Source organism: Barbatula barbatula (assembly GCF_947034865.1).
Source record: "Barbatula barbatula genome assembly, chromosome: 12".
Lineage (NCBI taxonomy): Eukaryota > Metazoa > Chordata > Actinopteri > Cypriniformes > Nemacheilidae > Barbatula > Barbatula barbatula.
In genome coordinates this window covers 6,777,119-6,804,423 of record NC_136775.1, presented here as the reverse complement: position 1 = coordinate 6,804,423, position 27,305 = coordinate 6,777,119, and the positions used below count along the sequence as shown (strand labels likewise).

At 37.2% G+C, this 27,305-nt stretch overlaps 2 protein-coding genes across 4 annotated transcripts; both read left to right on the top strand.

Moving 5' to 3' along the window:
- Positions 1–1,121: 1,121 nt before the first annotated feature.
- thrap3a (thyroid hormone receptor associated protein 3a) lies at positions 1,122–15,944 on the top strand. Of its 2 annotated transcripts, none has more exons than XM_079470027.1 (11): positions 1,122–1,526; positions 6,027–6,164; positions 9,081–9,848; positions 10,356–11,039; positions 11,187–11,356; positions 13,046–13,157; positions 13,276–13,360; positions 14,103–14,290; positions 14,878–15,022; positions 15,110–15,247; positions 15,576–15,944. In XM_079470027.1, exons 2-11 carry the CDS (start codon positions 6,055–6,057, stop codon positions 15,795–15,797), a joined length of 2,622 nt encoding a protein of 873 aa, XP_079326153.1. In that variant the 5' UTR covers positions 1,122–1,526; positions 6,027–6,054; the 3' UTR covers positions 15,798–15,944. The 2 variants fall into 2 exon arrangements, with proteins under 2 accessions (XP_079326153.1, XP_079326152.1); XM_079470026.1 differs by having other exon boundaries at positions 15,107–15,247.
- Positions 15,945–17,058: 1,114 nt separating this feature from the next.
- sh3d21 (SH3 domain containing 21) lies at positions 17,059–27,272 on the top strand. 2 transcript variants are annotated; one of them, XM_079470028.1, is made up of 17 exons: positions 17,059–17,368; positions 18,267–18,424; positions 18,523–18,580; positions 19,045–19,157; positions 20,236–20,326; positions 20,441–20,502; positions 20,594–20,639; positions 21,033–21,127; positions 21,908–22,006; positions 22,390–22,441; positions 24,048–24,110; positions 24,619–24,742; positions 25,263–25,452; positions 25,691–25,768; positions 26,057–26,226; positions 26,307–26,370; positions 26,828–27,272. In XM_079470028.1, exons 1-17 carry the CDS (start codon positions 17,365–17,367, stop codon positions 26,855–26,857), a joined length of 1,497 nt encoding a protein of 498 aa, XP_079326154.1. In that variant the 5' UTR covers positions 17,059–17,364; the 3' UTR covers positions 26,858–27,272. The 2 variants fall into 2 exon arrangements, with proteins under 2 accessions (XP_079326154.1, XP_079326155.1); XM_079470029.1 differs by lacking the exon at positions 25,691–25,768 and having other exon boundaries at positions 17,075–17,368.
- The last annotated feature ends 33 nt before the right edge of the window (positions 27,273–27,305 follow it).

Sequence of the window (27,305 nt, the reverse complement as noted above, 5' to 3'; positions counted from 1 at the left end):
TGGGGAAAACTGTTCCAGATTGTCTCTAAAATGCATGTTCTGCGTCGATTTAGCACAACAAGCAAATTGTAGACAAGCAAACATTGAATTGTTCCACTGAGAGTTCTTTTGGATTAAATACCGATAATGTAATTGACAAAATACTAGTTTGTGTAACCCTGTGTATATTTTTTGTGTTTTAAGAGGTAACAGATGCTCAGAAATATTATAAAACCCACCATTGTGAGAATTGTTACAAATCAAAAAGTGGCTGGAAAAAAACGAAGCTGGCACTAAATCTTTCTTCCGCTCAGTGATGATTTGGCCATTGAGGTGTTGTAAAATCTCTCTGCTAAGACTATTAAATAACACCGTTTTAACAGCTGTCATATGTTTCAGACTGAAAATTAATTCTCTGTGGAATTAATGAATCGTGTAACAGTAAGCATATTTGGTCATGAAAGGATTTACCGACGTCATATTTTATTCCAGTTAGTTGTGTGTGTTTTGGCTGACTTCATTTGATGACTTTAACATTAATAATCTAATACACTTGTTTTCATTTGGAAACGTACAAGTTAACTTAAAATTAGCTGAGGTTGATAACTGACAAGAATCTACATTTTACGGTATATTCTTATCATGCATCGAGTATATAGGCCTACTTATGCATACACTTTACACATCTCCTCCATACGGTGGTTGCATTTACTCATCCGAACACACATGGCTAAACATTTGCCTTGCAAAAAGAAACATAAGAACAGTGTTTGGATGACCTGGACTTAACCCTTGGCCTTTACTTTTGTTTTTTATATCAATGTCAAGATGCTGTAAACCTATCAAATACATAATACAGAAATAAAAGAGTGAACAAAAATGTACATCTAAAAACAATGGCTGGCACCGATGACTAATTTAAGGGCAAACTGAAAAGGCATTACATGGATCTGTATTATATCACTACAATAATAAAAGTCATATTTCTGAAAAAAGTCTATACAATGTAGAAGATACAAACCAGGCTTATACTAACTTACTAGGCTTTAAGAAAGTTTGCGTCTGTTCCTTTAACTTGCCTGAGGGCGGGGCTGCAGCTCACCGCGCGTTTGATTGACAGCGGTAATTCAGGAGCGAAACTTGATTCGCGCAACTAGTAAAAATCACGCAGCGTGTTTCAGTCTCGCTGTCGCAGACCAGCCGGTGACTCACATTTACATCTCTAACCTCCTTTACATAAGCTCATCTTGATACAGCTCTGGACATGACTTTGAAACGGCACATCTGTGCTTATATTTTAATTGATCACTAGTTAACACTGGCGTTCGTTTGTTTGTTTTGCCGTTTTGCATCAGTGCAGCAATTTAAATGCGGATTCTTCAGATGAAACCAAAAGGATTTGCGCGTCTACATCGGCTGTTGTTATAAGCGTAACGAATGGTTTTATCTCAAAACTGAATGACATCATTTGTCGACTGTACTCGAGAAGACGGTCCTGGACATTGACAGTACGGTGGTCTTTCCCCTCTGGACTAAATAAACTTTAGGTAAGTGACGTGCTTTTAAATGAAAACCAAAATCACATTGACCTGGGTTTGACTTGTATCATTTTATAGTTTTATATTATATTATACAAACAGTTCTGTTATTAAAGGGCTTTTATACTTCAGATAGATATTTAAGTATTAAATGAGGAACATGATCTGATGATAACATTACGAGAGGTTTTATAATACGGTTTTAAAAACTAAAGCTTAACTATAAACAGATACAAGCGAATTTATAGAAATAAATATTGATGGTATAATTTAGCCTATTCATTAACGACTGGCCTATTTATGGTCATATATTGAATCTCTGACGTTAATAACTTTTGTTCTTCAAAAAATTTATTATTATTGTTTTCCTAGATGTTTCTATGCTTTACACGTAACATCTTGAACTCGTACTGAGATATATGTATTGCCATACGAATGATTCGTTTCTATGCATCAAACTTGGTTTGGTACATTTTCCATTGTAGATGTAAATTGAAATTCCTAAAAAAGTTTCGTTTGTGTCACATGGACTCAACCTAACATTTGACATGTTACTGCAGGTCTATTTGTGGCCATGTTGAGATCAGCCAACATATTTCTACAATGAAGGATGCTTAAATGTATCCATAACTAAAAAAGCACCCGGCAGAGTTTTTAAAGCACCACTTGGCTAAATTGACCCTTAATGTCAAAAAAGTGTAATCTTATGAAAAAAACAACTTTCCTATTGACCATTTGATATCCTTACACGCCGTTCTCTATTAGCTATAACATCTTGTTCTTACACACAAGGCTAAAATAGAGAGGACCTTCAAAGGTTCCTTGTGAAATCAACATAAGCTGGCAGATGACAGAGAACGGATGTGTCTTCACAAAATGAAGAGTAGGGGTTTGAGTCACCAGTGGACCCCATTTACAAGCAACAGAAAATGTTATCATTATTGAAGATTCTTTCTTAAGAAGAGTCGTTCTTGGCTGTGAAAACATCTTTGATGTATAACTTTGTTGATGATACAAATAATCATTTAATAATAACTCTTCATGGTGAATAATATCATTCATTCATTTCACACTATTATTTAAGTTAAAATAAAGGAATAGAATGAGGCACAATCAGCTGATATCATGGCTCCAATGAACTCCAACTTTATTTATAGAGTTGCTGATATATAGAAATATTTAAAACTCCAACAATCCATCAAGATTTCACACCAGTATCTCGACAGGTCATTCTTTCAGTGGAGCTAAAAGAAGTTTGTCCATTTCTGTGGAACAGTTGCTACGGCCTTTGATAAGGAGCTCTGTTGTCGGATAGGCTAATGCAGATAACAAATGGGATGCCGGCTGCTAATGCAGCATCTGTGGTTTCAGTGATAGAAGACTTGATTGAGTGTCGGCAGGGTGCTGCAGCCGTGTCTGGTTGCACCATTGTTTACATCAACTTTCCCCCTTATAAGAACAGGTGTGGTTTGAGCCACAGCTGCCACTTTTGGTTGGCATCTGTGTGTGTATGTGAAATTTTAATGACAGCACAAAGGTACAGTATGACCACCAGAGATGTTTGACACATTTTTAGATAGCAAATCCTGTTGATAAGTCATTAAAACATATTCCACTCCCGGATAAATAAGCACACACACACACACACACACACACACACACACACACACACACATTGTCTATTGATCCCCAAGGATTGACTATATGAGGATTAGAAGACAGCTGTTCATTCTTAATCTAATGATATCATGCTTTGAAATAGATCCTGCTCTCTTTCATACTCCATGCGAAGATGCTTTCATTATTGTAATGTGTCATCAATGCATTTTAACATCTCTCTCCCCATATGAGGCAATTCAATGGACGGCTTAATGTACGGTACCTATAACGTGTATACTGTATATGAAAAGCTTCTGTCGACAGAATTAGAATCTGAAATCTTCTTTGTGGTTAAACTCAATGAAGTGAGTGTCTGCACGATTATTCATATCACGATAATGATTTCAGCCTCCCATGATTAAGGTATAACTGTCGTGAGAATGTGATATTGGCAAGGACAAAACATCATCATTGTTCATTTGTGGAGCGGAGTGTACAGATGCATTTTGGACTCAACCTAACATTTTACATTTGTTGTTACCGCAGGTCTATTTGTGGCCATGTTGAGATCAACTAACATCTTTCTACAATGAAGGATGCTTAAATGTATCCATAACTAAAAAAGAACCGGCAGTGTTTTTAAAGTCAGATGGGCATTAAGGGACACCAATTGGCCCAACAGAAAGTGACCATTAATGTCAAGGTCTAAACAAAAGTGTAATCTTATGAAAAAGCTGAACTCTTCTATTGACTATTTAATATCCTTGAGAGATATTATCTGTTCTTTTTGACCAAATAGGATTTGTTTTTAATTCAATGAGGTTTAGAGGAAATGCTAATTATTGTTTTAATTTGCTTTTGATGAAGTTGTGGGTTTTCTTGACAGTTGTGAAGTTTTGGAGGGGCAAAAAGAGCTTAATACATCCAATGTTGGGGTAACACTTCACAATTATAATGTATTCGTTAACTATTTGTTCATGCATTGGCTAACATGAACTTAAAGTGATAACTGTTAAAGTGATAGTTCACCCAAAAATGAAAATTCTGTCATTACTTACTCACCCTCTTGTCATTTCAAGCTTGAATGACTTATTTTCTTCTCTACAAGTCAAACTTTTAAAGAATGCCGTGGTTCGGTTACCAACATTCTTCAAAATATCTTCTCACAGGAAAGTCATACAGGTTAGAAACGACAAGAGTAAATGATGCTAGTAAATGATGACAGAATTGTTTCACTTTAACATTAATAACTGTATTGACATTAACCATCATTAACAAGGATTAATATGTGCTAAACATTTATTTTGTTTTTGGTTGTAAGTTCATTAATTGTTAAGTGAAATTGCTAATGTTAACAAATGTACAGTTTTATATAAAAAAAAACGTACCTTAACCCAAAATATTGCAGTTCCTCCATACTGAATAAAGTGGACATCTGAACTCTGCTTATAAAGTGAAGGAAGCCAAAAGTCTGGATGTCTGGAGGCGGCAGGAAATTATGGACTGTTGGCCAAAATCAACAAGCAGTTGAAAATAATAAAACAAAAGCTTACTAAGATTTTCGATCCATTTAGTTTTTACAAAAAAATCAGTATGTATCTATTTAGACAATCACGTGTCACACAAAGATGCCATGCAGCATTGCGGCTTGGGCATTCAATGTGCAATTTCCTGTCTGTAAAGCTTCTCCTGATGAGACAAAAAGCTTCTCTTAGCTCCCAATAACTTTGTGGAGTTCAACGGAAAACTATAGGATTATGTGGTCAGACAAATGCAAGTAAATCATGCAACAATTCTGTGACAAGTAAATCAAGAATATCACGCGATAGTTGACGGTCTGTTTGGATTTTATTTGAGTTCCTTTTCTTATATAAACATTACAGATGGATTAGCTGGAAGTGACTGTTAATTGTTTGCTCATTTGTCAGTGTACTTGTCCATTAGTTAAGCAGGTTACGAGCAAACTGTCGTATCAAGATGGCAATAAAATCTCAACTGGATTGCAATTAAATAAAAATTCCCACCTAACTTTACATAGTGAATGCACAATCATGTTACTTCTTTATAAGGTGCAGTTTTTCACACAAAATAATATAAAATATGATAAGGCTTGTGAGAGCTATGGACGTGCGATCGGGGTCCAGCCTCCAGAGATTAATATGGATATCTACAACTTTCACAGGCAGCTCAAAGCTCTCGCTTTATCTCGGCTGCAAGCCTATTTAAAGCCACGGTGTTTGATCATCAGTGTTCCCTCGCGTATACCCAAGTGTCCAGTTAACCAGGACATTTGTGGAGGGTAAAGGATGATGGACAATAGGCAGAATCACCTTTCAACAGCTCTTTAAATACATTCGGGATGATATTAAGGAGCCAGTAAAACACTCCCCGCCTCACTAATCCGGCTTCACTTTACATATCTCCTGCCAAACCTGTTGTGATTTCTCATGGGTCCACGTCAGCAGACTTAACACATGCAGTGTGTATTTTCTCTTTTTTACCTTTTTTAAATTGAAAAATGAAATGATCATTTTAATACTTTGGTTTAAGGGTTAATTTACGTAGATCCAAAACTACTAGAACAGTTTATCCTTTGTTGAATAAGGTCTACATCATTCTTTACTCCTGCTTTGCCTTTAAACAAATCATTGTGGTTATAATTCAGGATTTAGCCTGACAGGCAAGCTAACTTTGATTATGAGATATGGAAATTTTATTCACCCAACTGCTTTGCATTCTTAATGTATTGGAGAGAAATCTCTCACTGTAGACATGATAGATTTCAGAAATTCATTCCAGCCCGATCATAAAATAAATCTGACTACAGCTCCTAAACTCCCTCGCGGAAGTCTATTATACTTATATTTATCGCTTTATTTATAGTCTATAATCATTTTTATTTCATTACAGGTACATATGAGAGTGGCCCCAGGCAACAATGTCTAAGAAACCAGACTCCAGGTCTCGATCCAGATCCCACTCAGATTCTCGTTCACGCTCCAGATCACAAAGTAGCTCTCGGTCCAGATCCAGGAAGCGCAGATATGGGTAAGCATCTCTGGTGCCAATTTCAACTTGTCCTTTACTTTAAGTCATTAAGTTCAGTATAATGTGAATCAGTTCTTGGCTGTCACATTAGTACATCTCTACACTTGAAAAGTAAAACTGAGGTGCTAAGTTCACAGCAGATGTTCCATCAAGGGAGTTAATGGTTTCGATTTTCAGTTGCTGTTTTATTTTAGATTAAGATCTAAGAGTCTTCACATTTTTGGGTGAAGTATCCCTTTAAGATGCTGTAATCACCTTCTGATCTGAATATTGTGTTCCCAGTCATTCATACTCATTCAGTTTTGCATCTGTTATTTCTGCAATAGATTCATTGCAACACTGCACAACTACAATGTACAAAACAACATAAGGCTTAGTGTGTCCAGACATCTTTAAAGATTGTGTGGCTAGAAAAACGGCTAACTCTTTAGTTTGGCCATATATATATAATGGAACCTCGTCGTAAAAGCACACATGGCTCATGCTCGGTTTCCCATGACTCATTTGACTTTTAAATCAATATTCCTGAATCACCCGTATACACACAGATGCCAGGCCAATGTTACGTAAGACATAAGGAAAACGGCCTAAGTTTTAACCCATGCTCTCTGGCTTGCTCTCATGTTGTAAAGGGGCTCAGGAAAGACACACGGCCAGAGAAATCAGCTCAGTCAGCAAGACTTTATTTTACTGTAGACGTTCAGTTTTGCTTGTCATCCCCTGAAGTCTGATGTTTGGGAGGGGCTGTGGCTTTGGAAAGCTCGACACATTTTCTTATTGCCTGAGCTGAAAGTGTACTTCACCTTCTCCAGAAGGCTGATTTTGTGCTCACGGCACAGCTTCTTCGGTAGCCCAATATAAACCGGTCCCGCCAAAAAACTGCTGCACTGTCTGAGACCAAAACTGTTACGCAGTAACAGCAGTCTTGTTTCATTCGTTTTTCAGAGAAGTTGAATTATTTTGCCATATGCACAGATGCAGTTTGCTCTGCGGCAGACAAAGAATTACAATGTTGATTTTTTCATGCAAATGGATGTCATAGTGTGCAATATTTTATGGCCCTTATTTGCAAGGGAAACCGAGATTGGTGTCATGTTCCTGACCACAGTTTTGCCAGTTAAAAGATTTGAAACACATCTTGGGAATGAAATGTGTCTAAGAAAGATTCAGAGTTTGTGGATAAAAACAGGGTGAATCCTCCTGGTTTATGAGGACGCAGAACAATTGTAGAATAATGAATGAATCTCATTATTAAAAAAGCTTGAAAATATATTTTCAATTGACCTTTAGTTAAAGCACAAAGCCAATATGTCGTAACTGGCAGGGTGAGAACCTCCTCTTTGCTTCGTAGAATGAGAGTAGAAATCTTTCCCATATGACCCATGTGACTGGCTCTTTCCATCCACACTCACTAGAGGAGATGCAAAGTCTTCTTTGCTCACTGTGAGAGTATCATGTTGCTCTGTACGCCACATTCTCACTCCGTATTCCAATGAAAAAACGTATCAGGTGAGTAGAAACACAGCTGAAAAACAGAAATGGTAGAGCAGTAATAGTGTCATGTTGTTTGTAGTTGATTGTTTCCATGTAGATTGGTTTCAGGGTGCTAAAGTTGGGCGCCCACCATTTGGCTTCACTAGTGAAAAAACAGTAACGGCAAAATATTTTTTAAGAGCGTTCTGGTATTAATGAAGTGTTTAAATTTCAACGCTGCCAGTGTTTTTAATTTGTTTTAACAAAGCTGGTGTGTGCATTGTTGTATTGATTGTGAACTGAGAATTTATGTTAAAGTGAGATTAAATTCTGTTTTAAATTCAGCAAGCTCTCACTTTAACAGTGTTCACTTGCACAGTATAAACTACATGCAAAGAACAAATTGTTTCGTTGCTTTTGTAATGTTAAGACATGTTGGTGCAGGAGATCCTACAAAGTAAAATATTGTATTGGCTACCTATAAATAGAACACTAGAGCCACCATGTGGCTAATGTTGAAATTGCACCTGGGGCTTTATTCGTTGTATCAAAATGTTTTGTTACCTGAAGGTAATCCAATTTTATAAACAATACATTGAATTATTGTTGTCAATATACAGTTATGGAATCTGTAACTGTCATTTTTGTTACTGCAGAATGACAGTAGCTCTATTTTATTCATTTATTGTTAAGCTCTTGAAGGGATAGTTCACCCAAAAATGAAAATAATGTCATTATTTATGCACCCTTATGTCGTTCAAACCTGTAGGCATCTCTTTCTTGAAAAGAAGCTGTAAAACCTGTTGACTCTGATTTAAAATTATTAAACCATTCAAAATTTGTATTAAACCAGTATTTCTAGATGTATTGTGGCTATTCCAGTACAGTGTCTGTCAATCCTGAGGTTTCATTTAGTTGAAATTCATCAAAGTCATCCAACAGCAATGTGAAAGATTAACAGCATGACAAGACACATGAAAACTGATCAAATCGAGGTTATCAGAATTTGTATTTTTTAATAATTTTATCTAAACACATACCTATAAATAGTCAATTTAAAAACTGAAAATAATTTTGAAATGGTCTCTTAATTTTTCAGCAGCTGTATATGGGTTTGGAAAAACATTGGGTTGAGTAAATGATGTATTTGATTGAAATGTTTTTTTTAAACAATGTTTTTTCAAATTATGAGATTAGTAGCATTAATGTTTGATTTCAATGGAGTCATTTCACTATGAATTTCAACCTTTGGCCTTCATCAGTCAATGTTGGCTATATCATGGTTCTTTACATCATTAAGGATGATTTTATGTAGAAAACAGATTTCCACTGTAAGGATCACATATGTTTAGCTATGCATTGTAAGAATCTTCCCTCATTATTCAATACTATTACCCATGAGCTTTGATATCTCAGTCTATCTTTTCTCTTTTTGTCTTCAAGCTCTAGGTCTCGCTCTCGGTCAAGATCTCATTCCCCGCCCCACAACCGGGAGCGCAATCACACACGGGAGTATCAGAACCAACGTGAGTTTAGAGGCAACTACAGGGGCTTCCGGAGGCCGTATTACTTCCGGGGCAGAGGTCAGGGATATTTCCGCGGGCGCTTCCTGCGCGGAGGACGGGGCGGATATAATAACTACAGACCCAAAAACTGGCAAAACTTTAGGCAAAACTATCCGCAGCAACACCAACAGCAGCAACAATACCCAACCAGCCCCAAGAGGGGGCGCTCTCGTTCACGCTCTCCCAAGAAGCAGTCGAGTAGCCCTCAGTCCCGAAGTCATTCCCGTAGGTCTGACAGGTCATCCTCGGGGAGGTCACCACAGTCGCATGCTTCTTCCTGCTCCAACTCTGGGTCTGCCAAGCGCAGCAAAGATATAAGAGAGAATGTCCCTGCATCCAAAAAGATGGGAGGAGAGGGAGATGGCGCTTTGGCAGAGCAGGTGGGGAAGGCAGATGGAGATTTGACAAACAATGACACCAGTCCTAAAAGGACTCAAGTTTGTTCCTCCGTCACTCTTGTTCATGGCGACTCTGTGAAGAATGAGTCAATACCTGCTCATAATAGTTCAAACGGCACCACAACCTGGCAGAATGTTGTAACTGCGAGTCCCAAAAAGCAAAGCCCTACACAGGGTTTCAATGGTTTTGGGCTCTTTACAAATGTTGACCAAGATGATACAATTGCTATTTCTGCGGCATTTTTAAAGTAAGTAATATTTATGAAAAATATCAGATTTTACAATTTCTCATTATTTTACTCTCTCATATTGTTAAATCTTTTGGACTATGTCTATTTCATTTTCTTTCTTTTTTAAGTTTGGAAATGGCAAAATATATGTGTGTGCCAGACAAAAAGAAAACAGTTGGTTTGCATTCTGCCCTTCAAATCCATCTACGAAGCTATTGGAAACAAAAGACAGGCCGTGAAGAGCTATATATTTCTGACCTAAATGCCTTGTTTACAAATGTCAGCAGAGAGTCTGTAATTTAGATGTACTAAAGGTCTTAAATGTGTATTTTTGCACTTTACAAAAGGATGAATTGAAACACACAGTTGTTTACTTGTTTCACAGTGGAAGCTGTTCGTTTTTTCCACGGTAAAACAAACCATTATATGCCTCATTCTGAAATACTGACAGAAGCCAGTCTTGATCACGTGAGCCATACTTGTAAATAACAGTAACTAACTGTAAATTTCTCTCTCATCAATCAGATTCCTCGAAGAGCAAAAGCTTAAAAAACTGACCCCTACGTGGGAGAACAACACAAATAACGACAAAAGTAAAGAATTGTTAGTTTGTGATAAAGAAAATGGAAGAGAAAAGGGGTCTGACATTGAGTTGTCTCGCACCGTAGATCACAACAACGCAGGAGAGAAATACAAAAAGAGTCGCGTAGGCGACATGCCATCCATCAGTGGCACTCAAAGGCCTCATCCGTTTCTGTGTGAGGATGGCGAGGAAGACGAAGAAGAAATGGAGATTTCTAATAAAATTAGAAATATGGAAACACATCCTCCCAAAAGCACAAAAATCAAACTGTCCGCTCGTGAGATGTTCGAGGAGCGTATCAGGAGGCTACAGGACATGGCGTGGGATGATGAGTTGGAAGCTCTTCTGCTCAGCCATAAACAAGAAAGAGCGGCAAATATCTTAGCTGCTCTGTCTAAGAGAGAGCAGCTGGGTGGTACGTTTAAAGACCCCTCTCCCGAAAGGCTCTCAAAGGTGAAACGAAAGGAGAAAAACACAATGGAAGCCTCTAAATCTTCACAGCTGTCCAGGAGGAGCTCAGGGAATCACGAGCAGGAGATGTTTGTGGTTATGAGTGAGGAATCTCCACCAAGAGCATCAGCGAAAAAAGGAACAGAATTCAGTCTGAGGATGGATGACATGGCAAGGTAATTTTTTATTTGAGTTCTTAGATTCTTTCTTCTTGAAGTTTGGGAGAACATGAGACATGATCTACTTCCTGGTCTTTGGAGATCCCATTTGTAACAGTGATGAAAATGTATATACATTAACTGGATATTTGTTTTGTTTGGTAGGTCATCTGTTTTGATTAATGAGAGAAGGAATATTTTGGATTTTGTGCACCTGGATAAGAAAGATTGGGATCTTCACGCTGTTCGTCAGCACCTTCAGGCCCAGCAGTCACTCAGGAGCCCATCTGAACTGTTTGCCCAACACATAGTTTCAATTATTCATCACATCAAAGGTAAATTAAATCTCTTGACTTAAAATTTATATCGCTCAAATACTTTTCTGCAAACCTTCAGTTAAAATGCTATCATTTTATGGGGAGGTTAAACAGACTTTATTATAAACCAATTTTGTATGGGGCCACACGTTATTACACATTTTGGTATTTTCTACTTTCGGTCATTTACTCACCCTTGAGTTGTTCCAAATCTGTATACAGAGGAAGATATTTGGAAGAATGCTTGTAACTAGGGCTGTGACGGTGGCCGTGATAACTGCACCACTGCGATGGTAAAGTGCCATGACTGTGGTGAACTGCCTCCGGTGGTAGTGCACGCCACTTTGACAAATATAACGTTAAGTGTATATAAAATATGATATATATAAAAATGAGAGGTGCGATAAGAATTGCTATTTTTAACCTTTCAGTTGTGGATGGTTTATTTAAATATTTTACAATAACATAGAAATTATTGGCTTGTGTTTTTGTTGCTGCGTTTAAGCATGGGCCTGCACAACCCAGGTTATTCTGTGGGTTCTGCAAAGGATGTTGTTGTGAAAAGAACTGATACATAAAATCAAAAGCGGCTTTGACTCGCTTGGTTTCGGAGCCCACGCAGGTTTATATACGGTTAACAGAGGGACATAATTGTTTCAAATGGAATTGTTAAGGACTGTAATGGTTAATACGCGACAGACTGAAGTTGACGCTGCGACAAGAGATTTTCTTTATTTAATATTAAGCTTTCCTGTCACGATCTCGGGGGAGAACCCAAATGCAGGCAGACACAGGGATGAAGTGGTTTAACAAGGGATTTAATGTATAAAAACAGGAACAAAACAAAAGCCCACAATGGGGTAAAAGAACTGAAGGACTTTACTAAACTAACAAGGATTTAACAACACTAGACAAACAACAACAGACTAACCAATAACTAAAACTCACTTCAACTCAGGCTCTTGGAATGTCTCAAAGATATGATGATATCACAGGCACGAGATACAGACACATGAATGCAAAACGAACAAGCACAAGACAATAGACAAGAGGGCATTAAATAGGGAGACTAACAAAGGAGATAACAATGGGCAGGTGTGGGTAATGAGACACAGGAGGAAAGCTATACTAGGAACGAGACTGGAGAGAATGCATATTAAGTCCTGATTGACAATAATATGTTTCTCTCCACATAAAACATGTGAGTCTGTCATGATTCTGCCCCTAGACCAGAAAATCAAGACAAGAGAAGGCAGAATCATGACACTTTCCTATATTATTAAAGATTTCATTATTTACTGATGTTCATTTAAATGTTTTAGTCTGCTGTAGTGTGCCGTTTCACTGATGTATTTGCACATTAAATTTATTTCAGATATCATATTTCGCAAAGTATTTAAATAAGGTCTATATTTCTCTTCCACTCGACATTGCAAATATGATACTATAAATATTATTTATATAAATAATATATATTTCCCGATCACTTCACCACCTCGGTGGAAAAAACCGCCACCGTCACAGCCTTGTAACCGAATGGTTCTTGGCCACCATTGAGTACCATAGTAGGAACAATGACAATGGTAGTCCAAAGGTGCACCAGAACGTTTTGCTTTCCTACATTCTTCAAAATATATTTTGTGTTCAACAGAACAAATGAGTTAAAATGCGATTTACAAAATGCAATTATTTTCTGTCCTTTCACAGCTCATTATTTTCCTTCCTCTGGAATGACGCTAAACGACAGATTTGCCATGTACCAGAGAAGAGCTGCTGAGAAAGAACTCATGAAGCAAAGAAAGAGTCCTGAGATACACAGGTACACTAGAGAACCAATTTCTCATGCACATCCGAGTCATTTATTCGTTTTAAAAGCACGATCCAAATATTTATAACTGCTCTCTATTCACTATCTCTCTTTTCACATCTATACACAGGAGAATTGATGTTTCTCCAAGTGCTTTTAAGAAGCATTCGCTTCTGTTTGATGAGATGAAAAACTCCACGGAAAACAGCTTCAAGGTGACAGAAAATTTTGAAATATGACGTATTTTGGAAAAGAATACTCAGAAAGCGATCCGGCCAGAGCATTCCTAGGCTTCCTTCTCTCTCTAAATTCTTGTTTCTGCTGAAAGAGGCATAAAGTCCAAAAGTGGCAAAACGTGGTGCATTGAGGTTGTTGTGTTGTAAATGCCCTCACAACGTTTGATGGTAACCTTTTACTATGGGTACAAGCCTTCATGAGGCAGTTGAATCCTGAAATCAGAGGTCAGAAATGGAAGTGACCAGTTGTACTCAAGTCAAATCCATTGAAAGGACTCTAAACAGTTGTCATAGTAAGTATTTCTCTTCAAAGACTGCAAAGAACACATGAGGGAACTTTAGGCCAAGTAAAACAACAAACTTTCATGAGCGCCAATGAAAGTATTACTGCTGTGGTCATAAACTATTTGAATACAAGCCTTGAACTGCGTGTTTTGGTTTGTGCACTATGTTTTATTTTGGGGAGCAAATATTTCTGAGATACATTGCTACTGTACGTTACCACATGAAGAAGCCCTGCTAAATTCAGAAACATTGACCTCAAAATTGTGTCTATAATGAAAATAGAGGAGGGCACGTTCTCTCATCCGTTTGCATGTTTAAGTCAGCTGTTGCTGAGTTTTTTCATTTTGGTCCCGTCCCATACAATGCTGCATGGAGCTAACAGAACACGCCCGCTAACCCTCATCTGGCCACAACGTTTTCTCTCTCCTCGTCACAGGTTGATGGAAAACAATATAAAGGCGATTCAGTGGACCTTCGCTTGGATATTGAAAGCAGAAAGAAATATTTTGCAAAAGAGAGAGGTCACAGGGAGGATGAGGATGGAGGAAGAATGTTGAGGGAATCTCCAGACACAAGCAAGGAAACATCCACTCAGAAAGCCTCAAAGAACCACAAAAATAATAAGTAAGAACCGTTTTCACTCTAAATGTCGGAATTATGGTAAACAAAGAGATGGACAATTTAGAAACACTGTAATTTAATGCACTTATTATGATGCATCACCTGAAGTCCTGGAAATCCAGATAGCAATTTTTGCAATATTAATTAAAGCCTTTTAGGGTCTTTTCTGAATTAAGATGTCAGAAGGTGAGAAGGTGACAGCTATTTTCATCAGCAGGAAGACGTTTTCAATGAGAGCTGGCGATGTGAAAGTTGAGCTGTTTGTGCCATGAGCAATGACCTACGATTAAAGTGCTGACAGTGGAGCTCACATGATAGCTCTGCCTACTGTAGACTACTAAATCACTGTCAGTGTGAATGCACCTCTAGTCTTTCTGGTTAGCTGTATATTTTCAGTATAAAAATATGTTCTTATTAATGTCTTATTTTTTAAAGCGTCACTATGTGCAGGTTCAGGTAAAGATGAATTTGCGTTTGAGCCAGAAGACATATTTCAAAAGTACAAGATGGCTTACAAGTTTAAACTGTTGATCAACATGTGCTGTACGTCGACTAACAACATGTCTCAATAACGTTACTTCATTCCTAAGGAGAAAAAAGCGTTCACAATCCTCTTCCTCATCTTCTTCATCCATTGACCGCGAGGAAGAGGCTGAGATGAAGGCAGAAAACTTCGTCAAAGGGCGACTAGGCTTTAGAGAGCCTTTCGAAAGAGGACGGCTTCGAGGAGGCTTTGTAAGTTAAACCTGTTTTAAAGAACAAAAAATATGTTTGTTTTCATTGCTTTGGATCTTCAAAAGTGACCATTTCTTTCCCCAGCAGCTTAGACTACGTGGTAGAAGTTGGAACCGAGGAAATTTCCATGGCAACAGTAACGGCAAAGATGCACAGATGCACATGTCAGCGAAGAATGAAGACTGGGATCCAGAATACACTACCAAGAGCAAGAAATTCTTTCTAGTATGTTATGATCTCTTCAAGCACTCATATCACTTAGGGTATTCTTCCAATGTTTGAATTACAGAGCTTTAAAATAAGTTTTGAAATAATGTTCAAATAAAACTTTCAGAGAAGAGCTCAATGAGAATAAACTGATAGTTGTGTTGTTTTAGCCTAACAGAGCAAAATCCCACCCAAATTGTTGCTAAACGCAATCTGCACACTGAAATCTTCAGTGTCTTTTCGAAGTACTTTTCTGGAGCTGTACATTCTCACTTCAGCACAAGAAAAACTAAAATATGATTCACGTAGTTGTAACCTGTCTTGAAATTATCTACTGTCTTTACAGCACAGTGAAAGAGACAATGAAGGTGAAAGGAAGCTAATGGAGATTCAAGGGCGTGGTCGTGGTAACATTATGCGTGGAAGGGGTCGTTTCATCCTCCGGAGGGCCACCAATACCAACTCCACAAATAATACGAGCCCCAAATGGGCACACGATAAATTTCAGGTCACTGATGGTGAGGGTGAACAGCAGGGAGAGGATGTAAAACAGGACCACAAAAAGTGAGACACCACGGGGGTCTCCGATAGAATGGAGCAGTGAAGATGTTGGCAGGACCCTTCGGAATGCTAACAGAACTGTGAGATCCCTCATCAAGCTTCAAAAGATAATCACTGATGTACTGATCGACCCTCACACTGTCATCTATTTACTTCTCGAGGAGACTTTGCTTTTTTCATGTTTCATTGTGTTGATCACCTGGTTTTATTTCGGTCTCAGTTTTTTAGTACAAGGGAGTGATTTGTGCTAACATTTATTAGTTAGATGTAGATTTTCTGTATTTTATTACTGTACGTGCACACACATTTGATAGCTTCACACAAACACACATGTTATGGATATCTAACCTAACTCTGACGGACTGCTACAGGTGGGCTTAGCTCCCATGTGTGACACATTTCCCAGCATCCATCAACCACCCCATCTCCAACCATCATAATCAATCTCTATAATCTGTTATTCTTTAAATCTATAATTCATCTGTTTTGCAACACATTTGCAACATGCAAACTATTAATAATACTATATATATATATATATATATATATATATATATAAAGATAGCATTCATATTTTGAGTTTTAAGGAAAGTTAGATGTGCCATAGTGCCTGAAGTGTAGAATACAAGCGTACAATTTGTTATTGACCGGAGACATTATTGCTGTTTAAATAAAAACTTTTAATCGATGTACATATTTATATGTTGAGAACTTAAGAGCAAACTCTTTAAGACCCTGTGAACCTTGTGTCTGTTGTGCCAATAGAACAGAAGCATGACTTATAGTAAATGAATGACACGGTCTCGCTATGGGACCAAACTACTGCAGGTAGACATTTTCGTCCCAGTAAATGAAGCGAGGCGGAAAAGAGCTTACAAATCTGTTCTTAAAAGTTTAGGCGGGGTAGGCAAATGATTTAGAAAAGAATTCATTTTGAAGATTTTAAATGAAATATATATATCATGAAGAAAATGGGAAAAATAAAAGATATTCATATTTAACATTTTTTATTTGTCTGGGTTCTGATTTGCACTGTGCAAAATATGAATTTTGCCTTACATTTGTATACCTACTTAAATACTGTACCTAATAATAAAAATGAGAGAATTTTACAACTGAGTGAGTTTTTGTGTCGAGTGTGAATAACCTTTTAAAACTTTATGGACAGATTTTCTTAAAGGTACACCTCTCCCAAAAATGACAATTCTGTCATTATTTACTCACCGTCAAGTTGTTCCAAATGAACTTCTAACAATCTGTTTGTTTATGACACGTGACTCGTTTACCAGAAGGCTCATACCAACACAAACCTGTCGCACCTGTTAATCTCTCTCTATCTCTCTCTCTTTCTCAAGGTATAACGTGTCACGACTAGCCGGGACTTTTTCAACAATGCTGGTGTTCAACTAGAAAGAAGGAGGTCTTAGAAAACCTTTGCTCCCTGTAGATTGTGCAATACGTATTACACTTATTCAGACAGCGTAATTCACTGTGTGATTTCACGGTGCTTTGAGAACCAAACACAATCGACATAGTATCCGTTGTGGTGCACAGGGCACAGCTTTAAAAGGGCCATGGGTGAGTTTTTATGCCTTTTTACAAAATAATGTCTTTGGTATTTGGTATCCTTTGTTTGTGTTTTGTTTTAGTTGTGTCTTATTATGTCTACGCTAGATAATGATAATGGAAATGGTCTGTAACACAAATTCAATATGATATTATAGTAAGTATAACATACCAATGCTCTAGGAGGTTAAACTGCCTCTATTTAAGTGTTAATATCATAACTAACATTATAACGCATTGCATCGGTTTTTTATTAATTTTCTAATTTCTTGGCCGGTTAAAATGTGCATATACAATTTTTGTTACAACATAACTGTGTTAGGTGAGTATCATTGTTTCTCTAATACCAAGTTTAACTATCAAACCTCCGTATTTGGTAAAGAAGCTTAGTAAGAGTACGGGTCATAAAGTGATAAAGAATGACTTATTATGTTGTTTGTTTTATAGTAAGATACTAAACATGTAGAGTAATGAGTCTGCAATGCCCAGAAATACCTGTCATAGAGGCGGGATCTAAATTGTATCTTCCAAAATGACCCAATGGTGTCATATCCTAATGTGAATCGTGCACAGTGCTCCTTATGCATTCTTGAGTTCAATTCACTGAAGTTCAACTCGCATACCGGCACATATAGGCCTGTTGAAACACATCGCTGTTGTACTCCAGCTGTAGTATTGCTCTTTAGAGTCACATAAATCCTACCATTTACTATTTCCTTTTCATGATGTTTTTTCATGCCTTTCAGATGATTACGTGTTTGTAGTCCATGTGTTTTAAAGATAAATCTCCCTGGTGTTTAAAAAAGTGTATTGTGTAACATATTAAGAAACTAGATCATAGAATCATGAACAAAGTCCTAATATAATTCATTGATCTTAGACTATTTCACTTGACTCGTGTCTATTCTAGAGGTGCTTGTGCTTCTCGATTTCGAGGCGAACATGGAGGACGAGCTAACGGTGCGGATGGGGGACGTGGTGAAGAACGTGTCCAAAGGCAAAGAGGATGGATGGCTGGAGGGAGAGTTGAGAGGAAAGACAGGAATTTTTCCTGCCAACTTTGTCAAGGTCTCGTCCTGTCAGACAACTCTTTCCATGTCCGTGTGTATGTCTTGCCAAAACTTCTAGTTCTCATGAGGGTCTCCAAAAAACTTCTCTTCCCACAGGAAGTGCCTGTTTACTTAATAGGGGACAGCAACAGAGAGCCAAGAAGCCTTAGAAAAAGTAAGTCCCTTGATCATAAGTTGTTTAAGACTCAAACGTTGTGCAGAAGGGCCATAGTCACTATAGACGTTAATTCACATAGACACGCCCCCAATAATAATATTAGTTATAGAAAGATCTTTTCCTAAAATCTGAAAAACATTTCGTTCATCCCACATTTGGTTAAAATCCTCAAGCTTTAGTGCTTAAAGTTGTCCAAGGCATGGTGTACTAAAATAAGCAGGCTAATGAAGGGTTTGTGCCACCACATCCGGTCTCAAATTATACCTACTAACAACCAAAATCAAGACTATAGGCTAGGACTATACTATATCCGCTATAAAACACTGCAGAGCTTGTCATAAAAGAGTACTTGTAAAACTGAAAACTAGAAGTGTTTCTACAACAGTTCAGTTTGATCCGTCCTCATTCCTTCATGTGTTTCAAAATGCTCCAATTGTTTTCCACTTATTTCATCTCTCCAGCGAAGAAAGCAAAGACTTTGACGAGAAAATGCGAAGTTACTTATGCCTACACTTCTGTGAACGAGGACGAGCTCCAGCTGGTTGTTGGGGAGACCATAGAGATTCTTAAAGAGGTATTTTCTAAACTCAAGACTCAAGAGAGGTTGTGTATGCTGTTATTGGTAATACTATCTGTGTAAATGTTCTGGAATCAGCATAGAATATTAGTTTATCTAAACATTAGGGATGCACTGATACCATTTTTAAAGACCGATATATTTTTCTGGTACTCACCGATACCAATGCCTACCGATGCCTGTACCTTTTCCCAACATAGTGAGACTAATAAAAATAGAATAGCTTCATACAAACAACTCCACCTTAAACACTTTATGAAAAAAGAAATGATTTTATGTGCTTGTCACAAACTTTCAAAGCAAATTTCACAACAATTTTCAGTCAGTTCTGTTAGTTATGTCACATGAGGTATCGGTCTTAGGTATTGTTGCATTTTTACGAGTACACAAGCTTAGTATCGGGCACGATACCGATTCTGGTATCGGTGTATCCCTACTAAAAATGATACCGCTTTGTGATTAGTTTACTTACCTTTCTTGTTTAAAACTTACATCACCATACCGCGTGAGCCCTTCGAAAAATCATAGGAAGGTGGTGCTGTCGAATCGCTCTTGCAGTACTTTGATGTCATCCGCCTGTCGGTTCTTGCCTTTTGTTCGGTGTAACTGAATTGCGAAATTAATTGTTGTGACTATTTTTGTGTCCTCAAAATCACAAAAATACAGTTAAACTTGTTCATAACACTTGTGTGATTTAGTTTACTAAAACCGTATAGTTTCGTGTAAGTAGCCACTCATTTTATCCGCTAACAGTTTGGCTTTTCGTTCATAACGACTTGTTGAATCCACAAAGTGAACGAATCGTTTTTGTTCTTGCACTTTAATGTAAGCTGTCCTTTAAACATGATTAAAAATGATTAATACATTTGCTTTCTTGACATCTGTGACGAAAATGTCAATGATGCTTCGTCATCATGTATTTTGATTTAATATGGGGCAATAAGACTTTTTATTATTGTTGGAGTGAATGATTCAATGAATAATTAAATGATTCAATGACTCATGACCAAAGTTTGAGATCCTCACTGCATGTACATTTCCTTCATTTAAAAAACGTTTCTATTTTGCCTGGCAGATCGAAGATGGATGGTGGATGGGAAAGAAAAATAACCAAATAGGGGCTTTTCCATCCAATTTTGTGAAAGAAATTTTTGTCCCCTTGAAAGGTGATGTACACTAAAATGCAGCGTTTATAAGCACCTCTTGAACCTATTCATCACATCACATTATTTGAGGATGTTTTTACAATATATATGTCTTACCCTCTAAATTTTATACAGACAACAAGATAATTGACAGCAAATCCAGACCTAAACTCTCTGAAGCTGTTTTCAGTAAAGAGGTAAAGTATATTTCATTAGCAATTCAGTTTGTGTAAATAATATATTCATTTAATATTTTACTTATTTGCTTTTTCATTTTTTTTAAATCAGGGAAAAGCACACCAGCGACCAAGTCTAAGGAAAAAAACATCAAATGGTGAGAGGCCTAAAAACATTGTAAATACTGTCAACAAATGATGATCTTATCATGATTTTATAGTATAATTTAAAAGTTGTTTGTCTGGCTCTTCAAGTTGTTTTGCTCAAGAGGATTAAATAGCACTTGTACCATACCTGGTCTATTTTTGACAGTGACAGTGAAACACAAACAGGTTTCAAGACAATACCAATTCATGACTTCAGGAAACAAAACGTCTATTCTTAAAGAAACCTCCCTTAGGGCTTCAGACCCGATAAGAAGCAACTTGTGCTTTCACATTCAACCACAAAACCTTCAGGCTATACAGACAAAAGGCGATTTATTGCTGTTCTGTATGTCACAAGGTTAATGCGGTGGAATTGACTGAATACATCTTTGACTTCTCCACAGTGAAAGAATGTTGTCGGGGGATGTTCGACTACACAGCTGTTGCCGAAGACGAGTTGGACCTGAAGAAGGGAGACGTCATAACAATTATCAATAAGGTGTGTCACGGGTGACCGGCACGATGCTTTGTATTTATACAGCACACATTTCCTGATGGAAAAATATTTCACCTAAAAAAAATGTGTGTAAGGGATGATGGACAGTCATGCTGTCATTATTACAAAATAAATACCTCTAGGATGATTCAAGACCCCATCTCTTTGCTTAAATTATTTTATTATACGAATATATACGGAAATATGCCATTTTAAATATGGAACACTCTGGAAGATGTAACCTCGATGGTCCAGAGGAACATCATGTTTTAGTTTACCCACAGAAAATTTAAAGCCGAATTAAAATATTGAACAAATATATTTGTATTATATATCTAAGATATAAAAAATAACATTATTAAATAAAAACTATGACCCGAAGTGCTTCTGGGCCGTTTACATCTTGCAAAGTGGTCTATTTGATCATATTTAAAACTAAACGCCAGATTTAAGCATTACAAAGAAGTCCTAAGTGACCAATTATATGTAGTTACTCAAACCATTTAGCCTTTTAAGAGATTGACATAAATTATAATTTTTTCATTAAATATAACCTACCATTAAAATAGGAAACAAACTTTATGAAATTGTTCTGTATAACAGTTCACATACAAGCAAACAAGTTGCTCCATAAGAAATGTAATCCAATCGAACTGAAATGTAATGCAATGTAAAGCTAATATACAGTAGCACAAATAATATAAGCCAGTGTCATACCAACTGTATACAAGCAAGTGTTTTTCTTGGGCAGAGAGTCAGCTTGTGTTTTCTTTTCCCCTGAAGACTTGCGAGGACGAGGGCTGGTGGGAGGGAGAACTAAATGGACGCCGGGGTTTTTTCCCAGATAACTTCGTCATGGTGATCCCAGCGGATGCCCTTCATGTGAGTGTCAAATACATTTTTCTCAGGATTGGCCCATTTGCGCTGGGCCGGAGAACAGGATACTCCCTTATATCAACATTGCTGTGGGGTTGAAGTAATGCTTTGGCTTAGAAAACTAATTTTTGGCCAAGGACAATAATTTCAGTTGAAAGTTTTGTTTTTAGGGCTAAAGCTTATGTTTTAATGGCATGATCATATCTATGACGTCACTACGGCTAACTTCAGTCTAAATGACTATTTTCTTCCTGTTACTTTTTGCTGCTTAAAAGAAATTGACTCGGAATAGAGGAAGCTTGAAACCCACGACTTGAACATGAAATGAGTCTGCGCTTTAACTCAGAAGGACTCATCTATGTTTTGTTGACGTTTTTCCTTTGACGCAGATCGCAAATGCGGGCCAGCCACCAGCAAGACTTGGTTCTGTGAAAAAAGCAGGTAAGACTTATGTTATGGTGGCAGGGCAGGTTCAACAAGATGTAAATCTCAGATCTAAGATGTAGCTGGAGATATAACTAAAAACAGGTGACTTATGATTTGATTTAGCTGGAGTTTCTGGAGGTATGCGAGCTGGTTTGTTAAGATAAAACACTGATTCATGTAAAGGCATGTGTCAGTCTGACTGTACGTGGTGTAGGTTTAAATTCCACATGAGCCATTAAAATTCTTTTATACACAGAATAAGTCACGGCTAAATTACTTTTTGTTCTGAAAATATAAGTTGTCCGTTTTTATGGCGTTACTGTATATCGGGCAGTGACAATTGTCTTACACATACAAAATAAATATTTGACTTTTATTTTTTTACATTCAGTGCGTTTTGTCCTTGAAACAATAATTATGTCTTTATCATATAAATAGCCCATAGTACATAGTTCATAAAAAGGAAATACATGCTGTTAAGCTGGAACACATTAGAGATAAATGAGTTATGAGGTACCTGTATGCTTTTATTGAAGGCGAAGTGATCCGCGTTACACAGCTGTACAATCATCTGCGCACCTGTTATTTGTAAGACAGGAAGTGAGCTTTCTGCTAATTTTACATGTTTCTGAAGCGCTCAGACATGACCCGTTCCTTTCCCCCCACCCCCTCACAGACAGGAACTCAATGAATACACAGCTGAATCGCTTCTGCATTATTCTTGAGACAGTAGTAAAGAGGCATTAATAGCTTTCATACACTATAATAAGTGTGAAAATCTCTGTTCGGGGCTCAATTGAAATCGGACTTGATACACGTAACATTCACCACCACACAAACCGCTGTAAGAAACACTGTGGCAGCTGTTTAGGGCTGTGACAGGAAGTTGTAGACCATGAAGAGAGGTCATGTGAACAGTCTCAAGAGGAAAGAGATGCTCTATATACACGCCTTCATTGCCATATGCAGAGAGCTGTGTGATGCTGGAATACTGACAGGGTATGTGAAGATCATGTGTGTCTTTTATAATGTTGATGAATGCTTACAGTTGTTGGATTTGGGTGAAATGATGGAGGGTGAACTGTATTTTATCAGCACAGTTTATGTAGTTGTGGGATCTGGTTTGTTAAGACATACTGAATAATGTACAGGGATGTGTAAGCCTTGCTTCATGTGCAGCACATGAATAAAGATGTGGCTTAGGTTGTATACCACATAAGGTCATTTTTGCTTGGTAAAGTGATATCTCTAGGGGTTGTTAATGCTTGGATCCTACTTTGGTTTATTGGCAGCCATGAGAATTGTTGTGTTGCCACAGGAAACAGCAGGCCGGCTGAACTGCTCATTTGTCAGGGAAGCTTCACAATGTTCTCATGTCACTGAGACATGTGTTCCATGTGATCATGTTTATATTGTGCAGTTTGTGAAGAAATTATAAAAGGGAGTGTTTGCGTTAAACCTGCGTTCAAATCTATTATAACAAACCATTCAAATCTATTGTACGAAAATGAAAGGGCGGGATGAATTGTTAGTTGTATTGCATGGAAAACAAATGTTAGATAAAGGGGCACTGCATTGACATGGTACTGACTGTAAAATCTCATGTCTCTCTGTATCTCAGCGAATCAGATGCCAGCGATGGACCAGAACAACTCTGATGCAAACTCAAAAACAGAGACTAAAAGTAATCATTTTAAAAACACAATACAGTACATTATGGTACAATGGGGTTCAAATGTATGACGTTCAAATTTATAAATTTGTTTAGTATATTTTGTATTATTAGTATAACGAAAAGTTAGCATAATCTGATAGTTTCGCCAAAAATGAAAATTCTGACATCAATGAACATTGTCATTTTGAACCTGTATGATTTTCTTTCTTCTGCAGAACACAAAAGAAGATATTTTGAAGAATGCTGGTAACCAAACAACGGCGGTACCCATAGGCTTGCATTGGTTTTGTGTCTATACAATAGAGGTTAATGATTACTGCCATTGTTCGGTTGCCAACATACTCCAAAATAGCAAAGCCTGATGATTCATGTTATTCCAGCATAACTTGAATGATCTAGAAAGCAAATTCTGTGTTTCACACGTTTGTACCCCACTGTACCTTACGATTAATGTTAACTAAGGAATATGATGCAACCCGATGGCATTTTATCACCAGCTCTGTTCCATATTAAACAGATGAGAAACCAGAGTTTAAAGATTTTCGAAGTGACCCACCTTGTAAAATTAAGTTGCCTGGTCTACACAAACCACCGGTCCCACCACCACCAGTAAAGGACAAGCCAATCAAAACGGTTTCAAAGTAGGTGATGCTAGATATAATTGAAGTTAAAAAATGTGTGAAAAATGTCAAAACAATCGCTTCAGCTTGCTTATTTAGTCTGCTAAGGACTCTCTGCTTGGTTAAAGAATCATTTAGCATCAGTGTTATTCCAAAGCCTCTTTAAATGGTCAATGTTATAAAGAGGAATGGAGATTTTATGAGTTGCTGAGGGACTAAACAAACTCAAACTGCCTGTTTCCTGTTTTTCTGAGAAAACAAATAATGAAAAGAAGAACCGTCCTAACAAGGCAGTGTAAGAAAACAGTTTTGAAATTATGTATTTCTATGTACTGTACAATGCTAGAGCGAATAATGCGATGTTTTGTTTGGAACTTTAAAGTTCACCTTTTAATCATTTATACTTGAAGACACATGCAGACAAATAGGATACATGTAACCTGTTCTGGATGTTTATTTCTGTTTTTTTAAACATTTTATGTACAGAAGATTTTCACTTAAATGAATATGTTAACTGAAATATGCTTTTCTTTCCTCTTAGAAATGAAGAGCCACCACCTTCCTCACCAAAACAAACCCTCTTCTCGCCAACACAGAAAGAGATAAAAGACAAGACCCTCGACCAGTTTGACAGTGTAGATGTGGCCTCAGAAAAACTCAACCATCCCACAGCCAACAGAGCAAAACCTCCGCAGAGAAGACCCCCAACAGCCCTCCCCACCTCCTCAAATGTGAGTTTTGTGCTCAAAAGTTCTTTAACGCGGTCACGCCTCAGAATCTAGATTAACTAATTTGTTGTTTTGTAAAAGTTTGAAACTTTTCCCTTGAATTAAGAAACCCCCCTTCATGTTTTCACAAACAAAATATTTTACTGCATCTTTAGTCTTTTGAGAAGCTATCGAGATGCTCTAGCATAATACTCTCTTTGCCATTTATAAATAATACAAATAACGTCTGTTGTTCATAAAGATTTCAGCTCAAACAGACCACAGTGCAACATCAGAGAAGAAAGATGGAATACTGCATAATATCCCAGACTTACTAAAGGTTTGGATAACACTTTATTATAACTTTCATTAATGAAGTTATTACACTATATAAGGCTTAACAGATCACTGGTTCGTGTATCTTTCAAAACGTTCATAACTTATCATATATAATCACATTTGAATGTACACGAACAAAGGATCTGCTAAGCCCTGTATAATGTTATTAAAAAGACGTATTACTGAAAGCTATTATAAAGTGTTACCAAAGGTTACTTAGAAAACAATATCTTATTATTGAAAATACTACTTATATCTGGTAACGTATCACGGGTGGTATTTTTTACAGGATACAGATGGTAATTCAGCACCTTCCAACAAAATTGACCAACCAACCAAGTCCACCTCTCCACCCAAGACAGAAACTGTGATTCAGAATGACAGCCCATCACTGGCCTCTGTGCTGACAGAACTCAAGGATCTCCGCATGTCTCTGGATCTCCTCAAAGCTCAGCATGAGTGAGTATCAAAAACTTACAACAGGACTGAAACGATCTTATTACTTTTATTTGACCGCAACATCCCTCTTTCCTGCACAGGAAAGACATACGGGATCTTAGAGATGACCTGAAAGATGAAAGAGACAAACGGACCAGACTGCAGGTGTGTCTATTTTGAAGGACATGGTTATTATTATAAGAGTTATACATCAACTTTAGAAATCAGAACAACACCAACTACACACACATTTTTGGGGGTTATTTCAACCTATGAATGGGTCAAGTATAAACGTTTTGAAACAAACCGCAAAGCATTTTTACTGTGTATATTCTCTTATTTTGAGGCATTTTCCAGTACATTTAAGCTTGCTATAATTATGATTAAGCCTAATTGCACCATTTATATCCGCAAGGGGGCAGCATCGAGTTAACACACACAAATGGCTTGAACTGATTCAGATTTCATACCTATCTTGTAAAACGTCGTCACCCGAGTTCTATTTTACAAAGCGTAATCATATTATGTTATATAATGTTATATTAATGTTAATATTTTGTGTTACTTATACGATCATATACTTATAGTTGCACAATAAACCGTGTGATTTGAATATTTGCAGGATGAAGTGGAGGCTCTAAGGAAAAAATAGTCACCATCAAATATCAGGCATATTTCGTCACCCCTTGTGTACCTCAATGTGAAGACTGCCAAAAGCCAAACCTGAATTATCAGAGGAATTGGAGAGTGTGAAGACACTTGACAGATGTTGCCTGCTGAATAATTTCTGACTCAATGGACCAAAACTTTATTCAGAAAGACTTGTGTCTTATATTCTGGTTACCAGCTCATATGATTAGGGGAGCACCTGCCACTTGTTTCTTAATACGTGTTCACTTTTAAATGTGTAAATACCAAATATTTGAGTATCTTATGTTTTTTATGGTAATTTAGGGTTAAACATATTCATAAGATGAGTGTTAATAATGTATCATATGTTGTTGTGTTGTTTTTGGTTGTATCATGTGGACAATAAACAATAAATAGTTCACTGATATGGTAAAATACCTCAAGACCTAAATTTGTTTATATCACAAAAT

Bases quoted from the DNA above. Each gene is read 5' to 3' on its own strand.
- sh3d21 (XM_079470028.1), top strand. The intron at 24,743-25,262 runs GTAGGTGATGCT...CTTTCCTCTTAG, and splicing joins CCAATCAAAACGGTTTCAAA to AAATGAAGAGCCACCACCTT. The intron at 25,453-25,690 runs GTGAGTTTTGTG...TTGTTCATAAAG, and splicing joins CCCTCCCCACCTCCTCAAAT to ATTTCAGCTCAAACAGACCA.
- thrap3a (XM_079470026.1), top strand. From the start codon at position 6,055: ATGTCTAAGAAACCAGACTCCAGGTCTCGATCCAGATCCCACTCAGAT. The intron at 15,023-15,106 runs GTAAGTTAAACC...TTCTTTCCCCAG, and splicing joins GACGGCTTCGAGGAGGCTTT to CAGCTTAGACTACGTGGTAG. The intron at 15,248-15,575 runs GTATGTTATGAT...CTGTCTTTACAG, and splicing joins AGAGCAAGAAATTCTTTCTA to CACAGTGAAAGAGACAATGA.